This window comes from Scyliorhinus canicula, chromosome 1 (genome assembly GCF_902713615.1).
Source record: "Scyliorhinus canicula chromosome 1, sScyCan1.1, whole genome shotgun sequence".
Lineage (NCBI taxonomy): Eukaryota > Metazoa > Chordata > Chondrichthyes > Carcharhiniformes > Scyliorhinidae > Scyliorhinus > Scyliorhinus canicula.
The window spans coordinates 100143642-100163653 of NC_052146.1; the positions used below are offsets into that span (position 1 = coordinate 100143642).

At 46.0% G+C, this 20012-nt stretch overlaps 1 protein-coding gene across 9 annotated transcripts in view; it reads right to left on the reverse strand.

Moving 5' to 3' along the window:
• mecr (mitochondrial trans-2-enoyl-CoA reductase) overlaps positions 1–20012 on the reverse strand; it is a 361687-nt gene that overhangs the window by 230875 nt on the left and 110800 nt on the right. For all 9 annotated transcript variants that reach the window (XR_005460537.1, XM_038796363.1, XM_038796367.1 and 6 more), the window contains one exon: positions 51–153. Coding sequence is in view for 8 of the 9 variants with exons in the window: in XM_038796363.1 (XP_038652291.1) it covers positions 51–153 (103 nt within the window). In the remaining variant the exon portion in view is untranslated. The remainder of the gene's footprint in view (positions 1–50; positions 154–20012) is intronic.

Below are 20012 nucleotides of genomic sequence, written 5' to 3' on the forward strand. Positions count from 1 at the left end.
CCTACTTCTGCTTCGAGTTTCTATGTTGCTACATGTGGAGACAAACTCACCTATTTCTGATAACATTAATGGTCTTCAGTCCCATAGCTTTGGCTATCTGAATTGTTGCTTGACCCACACCACTATTTGCAGCATTTTGTATCACAGAGTCACCTGTAAAACACCAGAATGTGTCAGATCCCCACTCATCTCTCGTACGTGATTCAAACAATACATGCAGTGATCACATCTGCACAAAATGTGCTTTTATAAATTTCAATTTCTATTGCGATGTAACTGCAATTTTAATCTTAAATGGCAGAATCTGATCAAATATAACATTCTCTCTTATTAATTTATGTAAATGTCAACTCTAGTAGAGGCATAAATCAGCAACATCAAACTTGAGAAAATTTAGTCATACTTTTCATGAGCCCAGCACTTCTAAAGCTAGTCACACAACATTAATGGATACTTGATCAGTAATTTGTCAGTGAGGACCTCAAACAAGCATACACTTTAAAATACAGGAATCTATCCTGACTAATAGGTTGCTGGCAGGCATCCTTTCAATTCTTAGGCAGGTATGGTTTCCCATTGCCTTCATTACTTTTGTGCTTGCTTTAAAGCTATCGGTTCTGTTAATTATGTAATCTGTAGATTCAAATAAATAATCACCAAAAAAGGGAGACTACGTACATTGTTCTGTGATATTACAAAAAATTGAAGAGTGAGGCAACAACAACACTACAGATAAGATGGATCTTTAAAAAAAAGTTAAGTATCTCAAAACTTCAAGCTTTCAACGGGTTTATCTACAGCGTCATTGAGCCATACAGATCAGGAAAGTTGTTGATTAAATTGTGCTTATTTCAGTAAAGGATGCTATAGTTGGTGTCAGCATCCCTAGATTACTATTCAGTAATGCCTGTTGGAAGTATACATTTGTGCGATGTAAAGTGAGGACAGGATAGTTACACTGCCTCTTATTCTTAAATTTCCTGCTGAAGTTCAAAGCTTAAACTCACACAGGGCCATTTCGATAAACTATATGCCATTATCTGCAAAGCACGGAGTTGTTAGGTGGTTGTGAAACTACTTGTACAAGTCTTTCTTTTTTAATGAGAAACAATCAAGTCAAAGACAATCTTGTTCTTATATGGATACAACAAGAATCCTTTTACAGAAGGGACAATTTTTCCCAACACTTTTTGTCACACTTTATTCACTGACTCAAGTAAAAGCGGAACTGACAAGGGAGGAACTTGCAAATAAAAAGTGAGCAAAGCAACTAGAAGACAATCAGGTGAGAAATTATGATATTTTATAAAAGCAACCAAATCTCACTGATTACTCAAGGTGACCCACCAATGAAGAATGGAGAAAGCTGCCTATCAAAGTGCACCCCACCCCCCCACCCTCCAAAACCAATTAAAACCCCTTTATCCAGTCACCACCAGCCCGACCCATCCACGGCCAGTTGGCAACTGAAATTTCTAATTACCAAAACACAAAAATTACACATTTCAGAAAATTATAACATTTATCTGAACTGTCTCATGTGCCTATAAAATGGATACATTTATCAACTATCACTGTAAGTCTCAAGAGATGCTGTTGGCTAAAGTTGTCCTATTTCCCACTATGCATCAGGAATGAGAGGATTAAAACTCAAGTTTGGCTTCAGGTGATGTTTGCATTTCAAATATTATCCATTGCTGAATTGCTATTCTATTTTATTTCCAGATAGCCAGATCCTAATAGTTATGCTTTGCAGTTTATAGGTTGTTGAAAATTCAAATTCTTTATTTTTATCAGTGGAGAGCTCTTCATCTTAGGTTTGTTTACAGGTAAGGACTTTTCTCCTCTCTTCTGGATGAATGCTCACATTAAAAAAAATCACATTTGAAAAAAAAATGTTTTGCACAATTTTACTTACACTATATACAGAATAAAAGTACATAAATGGGTAATCATTCCACGCTATTTTTTTTTTCATGAAAATTTACAAGCATCTGCTTTCGACAAGCTTCCCACAACAAACCTGTAATTAAATATGATAAAGTCTCATTTTAGTGATTGAGAAGCTGCTATGCCAGACTGTGTTCAGGTTCTGCTTTGTATCAACTACTCTATTTTGTGATGCAGACAATTTTGTGTGAAACAGGTCAAAAATTAGCTCAGAACATTAATCCTTTGTGTCGCCCCCTGACCTTCAGGTAGATATATTTATTGTGAATGAGAGCACACAGATTTACAGCAATGAGTAGTTAAGAGTGGCAAAAGAAGCAATGGAAACATGAGAAGCTTTTTCATGCAATGAGTAGTTAAGATCTGAATACGCAGTGTGGTGGAGGCACGTTCCATCAAAACATTCAAGAAGGAATTGGATTAATATCAGAAAATAAAGCATGTGCAGGGTTAAGAGGAGAAAGTGGGGGAATGGCACGAGGGGTATTACTCACTCAACGCAAACACAACAGGCTGAATGGCCTCCTGTGCTGTAACAATTCTGTGATCTGAGTGGTTTTTTTACTCTACCCCAGATGTAGTTAGTTTTTGCTATTTTAAACCTCTCATTGATGTCGGCGAATTACTGTCAAATCTCTGTATTGCTGACCTACTGTAGATTAATCTGTGAAAGGAGGTGTTTCTAGCATCTAGCCTACCTCTAATAATAATAATCTTTATTGTCACAAGTAGGCTTACATTAACACTGCAATGAGGTTACTGTGAAAGGCCCCTAGTCGCCACATTCCGGCGCCTGTTTGGGTACACGGAAGGAGAATTCAGAATGTCCAATTCACCTAACAGCACATCTTTTGGGACTTATTGGAGAAATCGGAGCACCCGGAGGAAACCCATGCAGACACAGGAGAACGTGCCGACTCCGCATAGACAGTGATCCAAGCCGGGAAGCGAACCTGGGACCCTGTACTTATGTTCCTGATCCTGTTTCCAGTGACCAATTCAAATAACTGATCAAATAACTGAATTCAACCCTTTCACTAATTTTAAGACCTCAACCATATTTCTTCAAAGTCACTTTTCCATAGAATCCTTACAGTGAAGAAGGAGGCCACATCAAGTCTGCACCAACCCTCTGAAAGAGCACCTCACCTAGGAACACAGGAATTAGGAGCAGAAGTAGGCAATTCAGCACTTGGGCCTGCTCCGCCATTCAATCAGATCATGGCTGATCTCTTTCTGGTCTCAGAGCAACCTCCCTACCTGTTCCCCATAACCCTTCAACCCGATTTTTTAAAATCAGAAATATATCTATCTCCCTCTTGAAACCATTTAATTATTTGGACTCCACCGCAGTATGGGGAAGCAAGTTCCACAAATTCACCAACCTGTGCGAGAAGTAGTGCCTCCTCTCAGTTTTAAATCTACTGCTTCTCAACCTATATCTGTGACCCCTTGTTCTTGATTGCCCCACAACGGAGAACATTTGGTCTACATTTACTTTATCAATCTCTTTTAGTATTTTATATACTTCAATCAAATTCGCTCATATCCTTCTGAACTCCAGCGAGTATAAACCCAAACTGTTTAATCTCTCCTCATAAGTCAACCCCTTCATCCCAGCAATCAATCTGGTGAACCTCCTCTGAACTGCTTCAGAGTAGGTAAGACAGTAAGTGGCACTGTGGCTTCACAGCACTAGGGACCCGGGCTCGATTCCCGGCTTGGGTCACTGTCTGTGTAGAGTCTGCACGTTCTCCCAGTATCTCCATGGGTTTCCTCTGGTTTCCTCCCACAGAGTCCCATAAGACATGCTCGTTAGGTGAATGGACATTCTGAATTTTCCTTCCTCAAATAAGGAGACCAAAACTGGACATAATACTCCAGATGTGGTCTCACCAACACCTTATACAATTGCAACAATATTTTTCTACTTTTATACTCCTGGCTTTTTGAAATAAACGCGAACATTCCATTTCCCTTTCTTTTTACATTTTGTACCAGCATACAGACTTTCTGCGATTCATGAACAAAGACACCCAGATCCCTCTGCCCAGATGCATTTTGCAGCTGCTTTCCATTTAGATAATAATTTGCCTGACTATTTTTTCTGCCAAAATGGATAACCTCACACTTATCAACATTAAACTCCATCTGCCAAGTTTTCGCCCAATCTCCTAGCCTATCTATATCCCTCTGCATCTCATCTTCACTGTCTGCTTTCCCACCGATTTTAGCATCATCCGCAAATTTAGCAACATTACACTCTGTCCCTGCTTGCAGATCATTTATATAGATTGTGAACAGTTGAGATTCAAGGACTGAACCCTGCAGCACCCCACTAGTTAAAGTTCACCAGCCAGAGAAGGACCCATTTAACCCGACCCTCTGCTTTCTGTCAGTCAGCCAATCTTCAATCCAATCTAGCATTCTACCCCCACCCCCCTGCAATCTCACCTTCTGGATCAATCATTTAGGTGGCACCTTGTCAAACACCTTCTGGAAGTCTAGATATACCACATCTCCAGGTTCCCCATTATCCACCTTGCTGATTAAGTCCTCAAAGAACTCAAGCAAGTTTGTCAAGCATTACTTACCCTTCTTAAAACCACGCTGACAATGTTGGATTGAGCTTCATCTTTCCAAATGTTCAGTCATCTCCTCCTTTATGTTTTATTCCAGCAACTTCACCACAGAGGTCAAACTAACCGTTTTATAGTTTCTTACTTTTTGCCTCTCTCCCTTTTTGAATAGTGGAGTTGCATTAGCGTGTTTCCAATCTACCAGGGCATTTACAGAATCCAGGGAAATTTGAAATATCATAGCCAATGCATCCACTATCTCCACTACCACCTCCTTTAATATCCAAGGGTGCAGGCCATCAGGTTCCGGAGACTTATCTGCCTTTAGTCCCATTAGTTTATTCAATACCTTCTCCCGAGTGATGGTTATTGCACTGCAGTTCTTGGAAAAGTTTATTATCCTCGACTGTGAAGGCAGAGGCAAAACATTGGTTCAGTGCCTCCGTTATCTCTGTGTTCCCCATTACCTCACCAGTATCGTCCTCTAAAGGGCCAAAAATGTACTTTAGCTATTCTCTTCCTCTTTATATACTTATAGAAGCTCTTGGTGTAAGTGTTTATGTTTTCTGTTAGTTTCCTTTCGTAGTTCATCTTAGCTTTTTGATTCTATTTTTAATAGCTTTTTGTTGACCCCTAAAGTTCTTCCAATCCTCCAGCTGACCACTAGTTTTTGCAGTATGGTTTGCCCTAGTTTTTGCCTTTATGTCCTCCTCGAATTCCTTGATTAGTCATGGAACGTTTTTCTCCCTTCTACAATCCCTCTTCCTCTCAAAAATATTCTTTATTTGAGAGGTGTTTAATATCTCCCTGAACATCTGCCATTGTTCCTCAACTGTCTTACCCTCAATTATTTGTGCCAAGTCTACTGTCCTCAGGCCTGTATAATTACAGAGAACATAGAACATGGAACATACGGTGCAAAAGGAGGTCATTTGGCCCATCGACTCTGCACTGACCCACTTAAGCCCTCATTTCCACCCTATACCCATAACCCAATAACCCCACCTAACCTTTTTGGACACTAAGGGCAATTTAGCATGGCCAATCCACCTAACCTGCACATCTTTGGACTGTGGGAGGAAACCGGAGCACTGGGAGGACACCCACGCAGACAAGGGGAGAACTTGCAGACTCCTCCTAGACAGTGTCCCAGCGGGGAATCGAACCTGGGACCCTGGCGCTGTGAAGGCACAGTGCGAGCCACTTGTGCTACCGTGCTGCCCGTGCAACCTCGGACAATGCTAAAATTCTAGTCTGCCTCTCCATTTTCTCTCACTCAATCTGAATTTGAAATTTTTGCATGCTGTGATCACTCCTTCCAAGAGAATCCTTAACGACAAAACTATTTATCAACCCTTCTTCGATACGTAATACTACATCTAAAATAGCCTGCTCCCTGGTTGGCTCCATCACATATTGCTCCAAGAAACAATCACTCATGCACTCTATGAAATTTCCCTGTCAATTTGATTAGTCCAGTCAATATGTTAAAATTACCCATGATTACCGCTATCCCCTTCTCACAAGCCCTCATTATTTCTTGGTTTATTCTATGCCCCACTTTGGAAGTAGTGCTCGGGAGGCTGTAAATTACTCCTACCTAGGGGTTTTTCCCCTTGTTTTTTATTACCACCCATATTGATTCAACATCTTTGCCTTTAATGTCAATATAATTTCTTAATACCACCGTGATGTCATCTTTAACCAATAAAGCAACTCCCATTCCTGTAACATCCTGTCTATCCTATCGGAATACTGAGTACCCTTGGACACATAACTCCCAGTCCCAGTCCTCCTGCAACCGTGTTTCAGTGACCTCCACCAAATGATACCCATGTGTCTCTATTTGTGCCATCAGCTCATTGACCTTATTCCAAATACTGTATGTATTTAGGTAAAAGGGGGGGATCCTCCAATAATGGGATTATGTCCCCACGCTGACGTGAAAAACGGCGCCAACCACTCCGGCGTCAACGGTGCCCGATAATGGGGGATGCTCCCCTTCCTTGGGGACTAGGTTGGCGCCGGAGTGGTCCCCGCAGCTCCAGCCGGCGTGGAACGGCCCACGCGAGTTTGCGCATGCGCGGAACGGCCGGCTTATTTCCACGCATGGGCGGGGGTTCCCTTCTCCGCGCCGGCCCCCGGGCAATATGGTGGAGTCCTACAGGGACCCGGTTTTGAGTAAAATAGGCCCCCACGGAACTAGCCCGCCTGCCGATCGGTAGACCCCGATCGCGGGCCAGGCCACCGTGGGAGCCCCTCTCCGGGGTCAGATTCCCCCCGTCCCCCCCTCCAGGATGGCCACCACAGACTCTCCTTCCAGGTCCTGCCATGTGGGACCCGAGTAACCCAGGCCGGCGGGACTCGGCCAAACTCTTCGGCCAGTCGACCCATCGGCCCCGGAGAATCGCCGGAGGGGGGGGGGGGGGGGGGGGGGGGGGCGGGACGCTGTCAACGGCCTCTGACCAGCGCGGCGGGAATCCCGCGGGCGCCCAACAATCGGCGCCGGAGAATGGGGGAGCCGGCGGCGGGGCACTATTCTCGCGTCCCCCCGTGGATTCTCCGACCCGGCGCCGGGTCAGAGAATCCCGGCCATGGTTTTTAAACTATGTCTTACTGATTCTGGCCATCCCAGAGTTGTCAGACTATTAAAATGGCCATAGGTGCCAGTGACCTGGGGGTATGGGCATTGCTACTAGTCCTTCAGCATTTTGAAGTTTATATCTGGCATGACAATAAACAAAGTAGAATTCATGTGGGCCATAATTCCCCCAACATTTATACTTAGGCTTAAAACACGGAGCACAAGATGGAGACCGAGATGCTGAGCGACAAGAAACTGAATGAATCTACAGTGAATGCTTTGAACTGAAAGCCTAGGTTGAAGGAAGACAAACTGCATAGCTGTACACAGAGTCTGCATGAATCTACAGTGAAAACCTCAAATTGAAAGCCTGGATTGAAGCAAGGTGTGCTCGAAACACCCATCTGAAACAAAGACTGTTATCTTTTACTTTCATCTCCTCCCCCTGTGTTTGTCTGTCTTGTCTTCAACCCACCCTCTATATTAGAGGGTGAGATACTTGGGGAGTGAGGAATTAGGACTGCACCCACCAGCATGGCCGGACAGCAGGTTCTGCCACTGTTGCCAGGATACCCATTGTCCAGGTGGAAATCTGGGGGACACCAGAGGATAACAGGGCGATGTTAACAAACCGTTAAGGCCACCACTCCATGAATGGCGTGGGTCACTCCAGTGTCGTGCTGGCCTACTGAGGGGCTTGGAATCGCTGTTCCTGAGGACCTGTTGACACCGTCATGAAACGCGACGGAGTTTACGACGGCGTCAACACTTAGCCTCAGGATCAGAGAATCCCGCCCATGGTTTGTAGCAATATAACAGGATTGCCCTGGAAGCTGCTAAGATTTGTCTTCAGGTGAACGACTGGTGCTTGGTTTATTCACAAGGACTTTAAAATGACAAGCTAATCAAATTCGTTGGTGAATTGAAAATAGAGGTGCCAGCTAAAGCTAGGAAGGCAGTGGATGTATGATATATTAGTTGAATATGTCTGTCTGTTAGAAACACAGGCGAGCCCACAAAGTAGCTTAACAGCAAAGATATTTTCTGGTGGGGAAAGTGAGCTGGAGAGAATTTGGTTGCAGTTTGAGCATGAGAGGAATTTAAAAGAATGGAGAAAGAAATGGAAATACAGAAAAAATAAAAAGATAAAAGCTGCTCAAATGGATATTGAATTGAGGTTGGAAGTAGAGAGACAGTGAAAGGGTCAGAACGGTGCTGCAGTTAGCACTACTGCCTCAGTGCGCTGGGGACCTGGGTTCGATCCCGGCCCTGGTCACTGCCATGTGCAGTTGGCATATTCTCCCTGTGTCGGTGTGGGTCTCACACCCAAAACCCAAAAAAGATGTGCCGGATAGGTGAATACGCCACGCTAAACTGCCCCTTAATGTGAAAAAAAGAATTGGATACTCTAAATTAATTTTTATTTAAAAGAAGAGAGACAGGAAAAAGCAAGAGAGAGGAAAAAGTATTAGAGGGGAAAAAAAACCCAAAAGTGAATTCCAGTATCAGGCACGAGAAATTAAATGTGAGCTACCAGGAGCTGGATAGGAGATTAACGCGAGAATGGAACACAGTGGTGATGTTTAAATTTATACAGGCCCTCTCAAAGTTTGAAGAGAAGGAAGGAGAAGGAAGGATGAGTGGCACGGTGGCACAGTGGTTAGCACTGCTGCCTCACAGTTCCAGGGTCCCAGGTTCAATTCTGGCTTAGGGTGACTGTGTGGAGTTTGCACTTTCTCCCAATGTCTGTGTGGATTTCCTCCGGATGTTCCGGTTTCCTCCCACAGTCCAAAGATGCGCAGGTTAGGTGGATTGGCCATGCTAAATTGTCCTCTAGTGTCCAAAAGGTTAGATGGGGTTATTGGATTACAGCGATAAGGCGGAGACATAGAATATAGAACAATACAGCACAAGCCCTTCAGCCCACGATGTTGTGCCAACGATTTATCCTAATCCAAGATCAACCTAACCTACACCCCTTCAATTCACTGCTGTCCATGTGCCTGTCTAAGAGTCGCTTATATGTCCCTCATGACTCTGACTCCACCACCTCCTCTGGCAGTGCATTCCACACACCCACCACTCTCGGTGGAAAGAACCTCCCTCTGACATCTCCCCATACCTTCCTCCAATCACCTTAAAATTATGTCCCCTCGTGACAGCCATTTCCACCCTGGGAAAAGTCTCTGGCTATCCACTCTATCCATGCCTCTCATCACCTTGTATACTTCTATCAAGTCACCTCTCTGCCTTCTTCGCTCCAGTGAGAAAAGCCCTAGCTCCCTCAACCATTCTTCATAAGACATGCCCTCCAGTCCAGGCAGCATCCTGGTAAATCTCCTCTGTTCCCTCTCCAAAATATCCACATCTTTCATATAATGAGGCGACCAGAACTGGACACAATATTCCAAGTATGGTCTAACTAGGGTTTTACAAAGCTGCAGCAAAACCTCACGGCTCTTAAACTCAACCCCCTGTTAATGAAAGCCAACACACCATACGCCTTCTTAACAACTCTATCAACCTGGGTGGCAACTTTGAGGGATCTATGTTCGTGGACTCCAAGATCCCTCTGTTCCTCCACACTTCCAAGAATCCTGCCTTTAACCCTGTATTCAGCATTCAAATTCGACCTTCCAAAGTGAATCACTTCACATTTATCCAGGTTGAACTCCATCTGCCACTTCTCAGCCCATCTCTCCATCCTGTCAATGTCCTGTAGTGACCTGCAACAACCCTCAACACTATCTACACCTCCCCCAACCTTCGTCTCATCAGCAAACTTACTAACCCACCCTTCCACTTCCTCATCCAAGTCACTCATAAAAACCACAAAGAGCGGAGGTCCCAGAACAGATCCCTGCGGGACACCACCGGTCACTAACCTCCAGGTGGAATACTTTCCATCCACTACCATTCGTTGTCTTCTTTCGGCCAGCCAATTCTGTACTCAGACAGCCAAATTTCCCTGTTTCCCATGCCCCCTAACTTTCTGAATGAGCCTACCCTGGCAGCACGGTAGCATAGTGGTTAGCATCAATGCTTCACAGCTCCAGGGTCCCAGGTTCGATTCCCGGCTGGGTCACTGTCTGTGCAGAGTCTGCACGTCCTCCCCGTGTGTGCGTGGGTTTCCTCCGGGTGCTCCGGTTTCCTCCCACAGTCCAAAGATGTGCGGGTTAGGTGGATTGGCCATGCTAAATTGCCCGTAGTGTCCTAAAAAGTAAGGTTAAGGGGGAGTTGTTGGGTTACGGGTATAGGGTGGATACGTGAGTTTGAGTAGGGTGATCATTGCTCGGCACAACATCGAGGGCCGAAGGGCCTGTTCTGTGCTGTATTGTTCTAAAAAAAAAAATGCTTTATTGAAATCTATATACACCACGTTCACTGCGACCTTCATCAACGTGTCTCATCACATCCTCAAAGAATTCAATGAGGCTTGTGAGGCATGACCTGCCCCTCACAAAGTTATGCTGACTATCTTTAATCAAACTATGTTTTTCTAAATAATCACCCATCTCTCAGAATCCTTTCCAATATTTTGCTCACCAGACGTAAGACTGATGGGTCTGTAATTCCCAGGGATTTCCCTATTCCCTTTCTTGAACAGGAAAACAACATTCGCCTCCCTCCAATCATCAGGTACTACTCCAGTGAAGAGTGAGGACGCAAAGATCATCACCAACGGTGCTGCAATTAACTCCCTCACTTCCCGTCGTAACCTTGGGTATATCCCGTCAGGCCCAGGGGACTTATCCATCCTGCTGCTTTTCAAAATTTCCAGCACATCCTCCTTCTTAATATCAACTTGTTTGAGTCTATTAACCTGGTTCACACTGTTCTTTTGAGCAACAAGGTCCCTTTCGCTAGTGAATACTGAAGCAAAGTATTCATTTAGGACCTCCCCCATCTCCTCAGACTCTAGGCACATGTTCCCTCCAGTATCCCTGATCGGCCCTAATCTCACTCTGATCATCCTCTTATTTCTCACATAACTTCCCTAATCCTTCCGCCAGGGCTTTTTCATGCCCCCTTCTAGCTGTCCTCAGTACATTTTTGAGTTCCTTCCTGGCTACCTTGTAACCCTCTCGAGCCGAGTCAGATCCTTGCTTCCTCAACCTTACATAAGCTTCCTTCTTCCTCTTGACTAGAAGCTCCACTTTTCTTGTCATCCAAGGCTCCTTCACCTTACCATTCCTTCCTCGTCTCAGGAGCAGCAAGTGCTCCTTAAACAATCCCCACATTACTGTTGTGCATTTCCCCAAGAACAATTGTTCCCACTTTATGCTCCTCAGCTCCTGTCTAATAGCAGTATAATTTCCCCTCCCCCAATTAAATACCTTTCCATACTGTGGGTGCGATTCTCCCGACTTACGAAAAATCGGGAAGCTGGCGTCAAAAACGGGCGCGTTTGACGCTTGCCTCCGCCCCCCTGACCGGGAACCGATTCTGCTCCCCGGTCGGGGCTAGCATCGCGCAGCCGTGAACTCCGGCATCGCGGGCTTAACGAATTTCGCTAAGCCCGCGAGCCAAAGTTAGCGACGGCTGACGCTTATGATGTCAGCCGCGCATGCGCAGATTGGACTACTCCAACCCGCGCATGCGCGGATGACGTCATCGCGCTTGTGTATGAAACCCGCGCATGCGCGGGCCGTTATGCCCCGCAGAAGTCCGCGGATGGATCCATCGGGGCGGCGGAGGGAGAAAGAGTGCGCGGGGTAAGTACCCGCTGCCCGCAATCAGTGCCCACCGATCGCGGGCCCATGGCACACTTGGCACGGCCGTGCCAATCGGTGCCATGGTTACCCAGAACGGGACTTTACGGCCGTTTTTACGAACGGTCAGAGCAGGTGTGTTTTACGCTTGTAAAAACGGCCGTAAAGGCCTTGGAAATCGGCCCATCGGCCAGGAGAGAATCGCTGCTCACCGTAAAAAAACGGCAGGCAGCGATTCGTGTCGGGAAGCGGGCATGGGGGGGGGGGGGGGGGAGAATAGCGGGAGGGCGTCGGACCAGCGTGTCCGTAAAAATTTACGCCGCCCGCTATTCTCCGATTTTTCGTAAGTCGGGAGAATCGTGCCCTGTGTGTTCCTATCCCTCTCCATGACTATGGTAAAGGTCTGTCACCGAAACGCTCTCCTACCGAGACATCTGAGGGGCGCGATTCTCCGCAAATGCGGATAGTCGTGAAGGCTGCCGTGAAACTGGCCGTGTTTCACGGCAGCCTCCGCGCCCCCTCCCGGGACCCGATTCTGCTCCCGGTCGGGGCTAGCAGCGGGGCCCCGTGAACCACGACATCGCAGGCTTAGCGAACTTCGCTAAGCCCGCGCCCCAAGGGTAACGCCGGCTGACGCGCACGATGACGTCAGCCGCGCATGCGAGGATTGGGCGGCTCCAACCCGCGCATGTGCGGATGACGTCATCACGCATATGCGTGAAACCCGCACATGCGCAGGCCGTCATGCCCCTCAGCCGCCCCGCGGGGCGGTGGAGGAACAAAGAGTGCGCGGGGTTCGGACCCGCTGCCGCGATCAGTGGGCACCGATCGCGGGCCCATGGCACCCTTGGCACGGCCGTGGTGCGGCCGTGCCAATCGGTGCCATGGTTCTCCAGAACGGCACTTTGCAGCTGTTTTCACGAACGGTGAGAGCAGGTGTGTTGGAGTTCGTGAAAACGGCCGTAAAGGCCTGGGAAATCGGCCCATCGGATAGGGGAGAATCGCTGCTCGCCGTAAAAAAACAGCGAGCAGCGATTCGTGTCGTGGGGCGGCCGTGGGGGGGAGAATAGCGGGAGGTCGGGAAAAATGTCGGGAAGGCTCTCCCGCTATTCTCCGACCCGTCGTGGGGGGCGGAGAATCACGCCCCCTGATACCTGGCCTGTTTCATTGCCGAGCACCAAGTCCAATATGGCCTCCCCCATAGTCGGCCTATCGACATATTGAGTCAGGAAACCTTCCTGTACACACCTGACAAAATCTGCTCCATCCAAATCATTTGCACTTAGGAGGTTCCAGTCAATATTAGGGAAGTTGAAGTCACCCATGACAGTAACTGTTACTTCTTTACTTTTCCAAGATCTGCCGCTCAATCTGTTCCTCTCTCTCTCTGCTGCTGTTGGGGGGGTCTATAGAAAACCCCCAATAAAGTGACTGCTCCTTTCTTGTTTCTGACTTCCACCCATTCTGACTCAGTAGACAAACCCTCCTCAACTACCTCCTTTTCTGAGCTGTGATGCACTCCCTAATTAACAGTGCCGCCCCCCCCCCCCCTCCTCTTTTACCTCCCTCCCTATTCTTCTGAAAACATCTAAACCCCGGAACATCTAACAACCATTCCTGCCCCTGTGAAATCCATGTCTCTGTAATGGCCACAACATCATAGTTCCAAGTACTGATCCATGCTCTAAGCTCATCTCCCTTATTTCTGACACTCCTGGGGTGGAATTCTCCGACCCCACGCAGGGTCGGGGAATCGCCCGGGACCGGCATAAATCCCGCCCCCGCCGTGGCCGGAATTCTCCGCCACCCGGGAATTGGCGGGAGCGGAAATCACGCCCCGCCGGTCGGCGTGCCACCCGCGGCAATTCTCCGGCCCGCGATGGGCCGAAGTCCCGCCGCTGACAGGCCAATCCCGCCGACGTGGTTTAAACCACCTCTGTGCCAGCGGGATTGGTGGCGCGAGCGGGCCCCCGGGGGGGGGCGCGGGGCGCGCCAGTGCCGTGGGGGCACTCTTTTTCTGCCGCCGCCATGGCCTCCACCATGGCGGAGGCGGAAGAGACCTCCTCCACCGCGCATGCGCCGGTGGTGACGTCAGCGGCCGCTGACGCTCCGGCGCATGCGCGGACCGGCGAAGGCCTTTCGGCCAGCCCCGACGCCGGGCGGCATAGCGCCAAAGGCCGTTGGCGCCAGTCGGCGGAGCGGGAGCCACTCCAGTGTGGGCCTAGCCCTTAAAGGTGCGGAATTCTCCGCACCTTTTGTGGAGGCCCGACGCCGGAGTGGTTGGCTCCACTCCGCTACGCCGGGACCCACCGCCCCGCCGGGTAGGGGAGAATTTCGCCCCTTGTAATGAAACAGACACACTTTAACCCATTCCACTGAGTGTAACTTTGCGCTATCAACTGTCTATCCTTCCTCACAGACTTGCTGCAACAGCTACCCCATCCTCTGATCCATAGCTCTGGTTCCCTTCCCCTGCCAAACTAGTTTAATCCCTCCCAAAGAGCTCTAGCAAACCTCCCACCCAGGATATTGCTGCCCCTCCAGTTTAGGTGCAATCCGTCCTTCATGTGCAGGTCCCACCTTCCCCAGAAGATATCCCAATTATCCACATATCTGAAGCCTTCCCTCCTGCACCAGCCCTGTAGCCACGTGTTCAGCTGCACTAGCTCTCTGTTTCTTGTCTCACTTGCACGTGGCACCGTAGCAATTCTAAGGTCACTACTCTGCTTGCACTGCTCTTTAGCTTCCAACCTAACTCCCTAAAATCACTTTTTAGATCCTCATCCCTTTTCTTAGCTATGTCGTTGGTGCCGATGTACACCACAATGTCTGGTTTCTCACCCTCCCCCTGAAGAATCCTGTAGGCTCGATCCGAGACATCCCTGGCCCTGGCACCCGGGAGGCAACGTGTCTTCCGGGAGTCTCGTCCGCGACCACAGAACCTCCTATCCATTCCCCTAACCATTGAGTCTCATATCACTACTGCTTTTCTATTGTCCCCCTTCCTTTCTGAGCCTCAGAGCCAGACCCAGTGCCAGAGAGCTGACCGCTAGGGCCTTCCCACGGTAGATCATCCCCCCCAACAGCATCCAAAACAGTATACTTGTTTTGAAGGGGAACGGCCATGAGGGATCCCTGCTCCGTCTGCCTGTTCGTTTTTATTCCCCTGACTGTAACCTAGGAACTCTTGTCCTGTACCTACCTGTAACTCTTCTCTATCACCCCTCTGCCTCCTGGATGATCCGAAGTTCATCCGGCTCCAGTTCCCCAGTTCTCTGAAGAGCTGGAGTTGGGTGCACTTCCCGCAGGCGTAGTCAGCGGGGACACCGGTGGTATCCCTCACCACCCACACCCTACAGGAGGAGCATGTAACTGCCCTAGCCTCCATCCCCTCTGGGCTTAAGTAGGGTGCTGGCTCCAATGCCAGTGCAGACCCGATGGGCCAAATGGCCTCCTTCTGCACTGTAACTTCTATGATTCTCCTTTTCGGGCATTTGAGAAAATAGCAACCCAAATAGAATGGCTGAAAGAAAAGTGGACATTGCCAATGCAAAGTAAACTGATGGAGTGGGCACAGGAAGTTTATGCTACCCTATCAGAGGAGGAGTCTACAAATTATGATGAGGTAAAAAGGCTACACTAAGTGCATATGAATTGGCTCCTGATGCATATTGGCAAAAGTTTAGGAATTTATGGACACAGCTGGGACAGACATATGCCAAATTCAAAAGGGTTAAGCAAAATAATTTTAATGGATGGGTACGAGAATTGGGATTTGAAACTACCTATGAGGCGGAGAGAAAGGTAGAAGAATTTAAGAATTCCCTACCTTCTGTGATAAGAACCCACGCTGAAGACCAAAAGATGAAACCGCTAGACCAGCAGCAATTATGGCTGACAATTATGAGCGAATCCATAAATTTAAACCTTTGTTCCATCACCCCCACAATTTTGAAAAGGATAGGAGGTGGGAGAGTGAAAAGAAGGCAAGGAGCCAATGTAAAGAATGGGTAGCTGGGAATGCTCCGAGATCTACTCTTCAGACTAGGAAGGAAGGTACTGAGGGTGATGGCGAGACTCGAAAGCCTAGGTGTTACCATTGTAATAAAGTGGGACACGTTCGTTCAGTACAAACAAAAGTTTGTGGGCGGCACAGTAGCTGGCACTGCTGCTTCACAGCACCAAGGTCCCAGGTTCGATTCCCACTTGAGTCACTGTCTGTGCGGAGTCTACATGTTCGACCTGTGTCACGTGGGTTTCCTTCGCGTGCTTTGGTTTCCTCCTACAAGTTCCTAAACTCGGGCTGTTAGGTAATTTGAACATTCTGAATTCTCCGTCACCTAAACAGGCGCCAGAGTGTGACGGCTCAGGGATTTTCACAGTAACTTCTTTGCAGCGTTAATATAAGCTTACTTCTGACAATAATAAAGATTATTAGTATTTTAGAAGTTGCGAGGAAGCCCAATGGGACTTGTTGGAAGTTCAAATGGAGGATTCTGAAAAGGGAACCAAAGTGGAGAATACTACAGGACTGTAGCTCAAACTGAACTTAGGAGACTTAAGGTAAACACTGCTGTGGGAGCAGGTATGATGAATAAGGTAGATGAGAGATATGCAGGTTTTTGTCTAAGGGGAATATTACCTTGTTTTCCTCAACTAAGGTAGCAAACCCATAACTATTTTAAAGAGCACAGGTGCTATGCAAACTCTCTTACTGGAGAAGGATTTTGTTTTCCCAGCAGAGAGCTGAATGAAAGCTAAAGTATTAGTGAATGGGGTAATTGAAGATCATATCCGGTTCTATTGTATAAAGTAAAATTGGAGAATGATTTAGTGTCAGGTCCAGCAGTTGTCGGTGTGATTAAGAAGTTACCAGGGGACGGTGTAGACTTACTTTTGGGGAAAGATTTGCAGGAGTGAAGGTTGAAGCTTCACCCATGCGAGTCTGGGGAAGTACTGAGGATAGTGCGTGAGATACCAATGGCAGGACCGGTGGGAAATCGGAAAACTCATTGGGCATTAAATGACTCAAAGAAAGAAATGTTGAAAGACATTAATCACACATCAAGTGACAACGGTAGTGAATCTGATTCCGCTGATAATGATGAAATTATCTCTACAAGAACGATTCCTCACAGATAAAATATAGTACATTCTGAGAACTCCAAGGCTGAAGGTGAACCGAAGAAAGAGGTGTCCAAATCTAATAGTAATAACAGTGATGAAGATTCAGATGAGAGTTCTGAATTCGATTTAGATTCTGATTCTGAAGAAATGTTAAACAACTGTGGACCATGGTGTTGAGAAGGTAATTGCTGAGAAGGTAAAAGCCACAAAGAAGAACACAGGTTTGTGACCGTATGAGGTGGGGAAGGTACGATGTCTCTTTTCCTTGCCCAAAAGCATCCTAATTGATAAAATCTAAAAACAGGGAAATGGTGAATTCCAACAGACACTGTGTGCAGTACAAAAAAGGGGTGGGGGCTGGAAAGCTCCATCAAGCACTTTCAGGAATATCTGGGGATGGCAGTGCGCCACCCTCCACTTTTCAAATGGTGGTGAAAGCACTGCACGAACAGACCCAGATCAGGAATGTTGAAACAGTGCCTTTTACAACCGCATAAATAATGTTATAACAAAATTGCTAAAATAAAGAATTAAGTAAGTTGTAAATGAAATACAAGCTTGTGTTAAACAATTCTTTAATTCACTCTGAGTCAAGGTCAGCTGTAAGCTTTGGCAGCAATCCAATTCAAACATTTGAGTTTTAAAAAACTTAAAATTTCAATTGAAACTTGGTCAAGTAACAAAATTTAAATCACTTAAAAGAAAAAGAGAAAGAAACAATTTGGAGCAGAAAAGTTAACAATTTCAGCAGGCAATTGATTGGTTTTTAAATTGCCCACAAACATGCATATCTATGATTATATATGTTTATATACGGTTTAATTGTGAATTTATATGAACTGAATGACACCAGTTAAAAGTGAAAACTTAAGCATAGTCTAGAAGAATTTGGAACAAATGCAAGAATTTTATTGTGCTATCACATCACCCCCATTGGAGAACATCATTTTGTTGGTCGTAATGTATTTGGGTGAGAAGGTCTTTGAGATTTGAATTTAACGTGTTCAAAACAACGATAACACAAATATCTGAACATCCACATAAAACAAAGGAGGCACACAGATTCTCACTCCGTGTAATTTTCAAACAGTTGATCATCAGCCTTCTCTAGCGGCTTGTCATGGGAGTGTCCCTTTAAGACATGTTTTTGTCTTATCACATGGCTTTGAAATCAGTTGTTGGAAATTGGCTGAAATGGAACAAAAAAAAGAATTAAATAAATAACAAGAGTTTTATAATGAAGGATGGAGATTGCGAGCTTGCAGAGCTCTGTCACTTTAAGAATCTGCAGCCGGTTATGGGCCAGGGTTTTGAAAACTCGAAAGGATATCCTGGAGTTCACCTGACCTACAACTGTTTATTGATTTTGGTTACGATGAGCACAAGAGCCTGACTTTGAGGTGTTATTCAGCAGAGGTCTTAGGCGCTTTTAATCAGAACACAAGCTTTATTCTACGAATTTAGTGAACATTTTTATAAACACAGTCAGCATTTTTATCAACTACAAACATAAATACCACACAGCTACAGTAATCTATGTATAACTCAGAGCCACAGCCCAGCTCCATCCATGCAATGATATCACTGAAGCCATGTGATAATACAGAAACATTTCTTAAAGGGACACTCCCATGACAAGCCGCTAGAGAAGGCTTATGATCAACTGTTTGAAATTTACGCGGATTGAGAATCTGTGTGCCTCCTTTGTTTTATGTGGATGTTCAGATATTTGTGTTATCGTTGTTTTGAACACGTTTGTTAAGGTTAATCTTTCTGGGGAATTAAAATGATAGACATTCTGTTAGTGTACAACAGAACAAGGACGCTAAAGTAATTCATTCTGGTCATTGTTGCTTTAAAGTATTTGATTTGTTTTGCCGCTTGTGTGTGAATGATATGTGTGTGTGGTCTGTTTCAAGTTTTCATGTTTTTGCCTGATATTGCAATTTTTGAGGTCATAGCTTAAGTGATCTCAGTCATACAGCTGACAAAGTGAAGTGTAATTAACAAACTTTTAAAAAGGAAGTTATCAACCTGAAATAATGTTTTCTGGTCAAAATCATGATTCCAGGTTATTTTTAATAAACATGTGGGAATTTTAACCCGGATACAAATTCTCGCATGTAAGAATGAGATAATTTTAATTCAAGGGGGTTGATTGGAATTTGGGATGTTTGAAATGATGACCAATCCTGTGTTGGATTAGTCTTGGGTTAAAACTTCTTGTCAGGTTCAAAGAGTTATTCCTGACACAACTGGGATTGAAAAAAGAGAGTGTGACGACCATAAGATATACAGCAGAAAGGAGAGCTTGTTAAATATACTGTGTCCCTGATCAAGTTTCTTGTTAGGTTGAAAAAAAGAAATGTAATGACATCCAGTTGGAACTTTTACTCAACCCCTTTTCTACCGAGCAGAGAATTAACCCTTGCCTATTAACAGCTGAAGATGTATTCATATTTTTACAGGAATTGGGAACTCCAGAATTTAAGTTTTGAAGTGTCAGATACGTGCAGGTTAATTCATCTATTTTGCCTCAAGCAGAATGTTTTGCTTGACAGGTAACTACAAGTGGAACAGGATTTGCAGTAGCTTCAAGAATTTGAGAATTTATTTGCAGACAGACTTTCAATATTTCAGCAATAGTCGTGCCGATTTAAAATCTAGTGAAATGAGGGCGAGCATCTCGTATCGAGTGACAAAAGACAGAAGAGATGGAGGAGTGCAAGGTTGCATTCACCAGTCTTCACTCCCAGCAACACTGGCAGTAGGACTTCCAGATTTAGCGTGCCCCCTATTATAACTTGCACAGCTCAGGTTAGGGATGATCCACTACCTCATGGAGCTTGCAGACTACAAGCTCCCCAATAAGGGGGTAGGGGACCCTAACAAAGCTTACGTGCCTTTGTATAAATAGAGTCGGCCAATCAAGCACTGACTAGAGAAGATCCAGTAGGGAACTACTGGAGCCGTACATAACAGTCAACATGTTAAATAAAATAAGTTTTATTTTTCTCTACAACTCTGTGTGGGCTCCTTTTGTTGCCCCTTACAAAACTG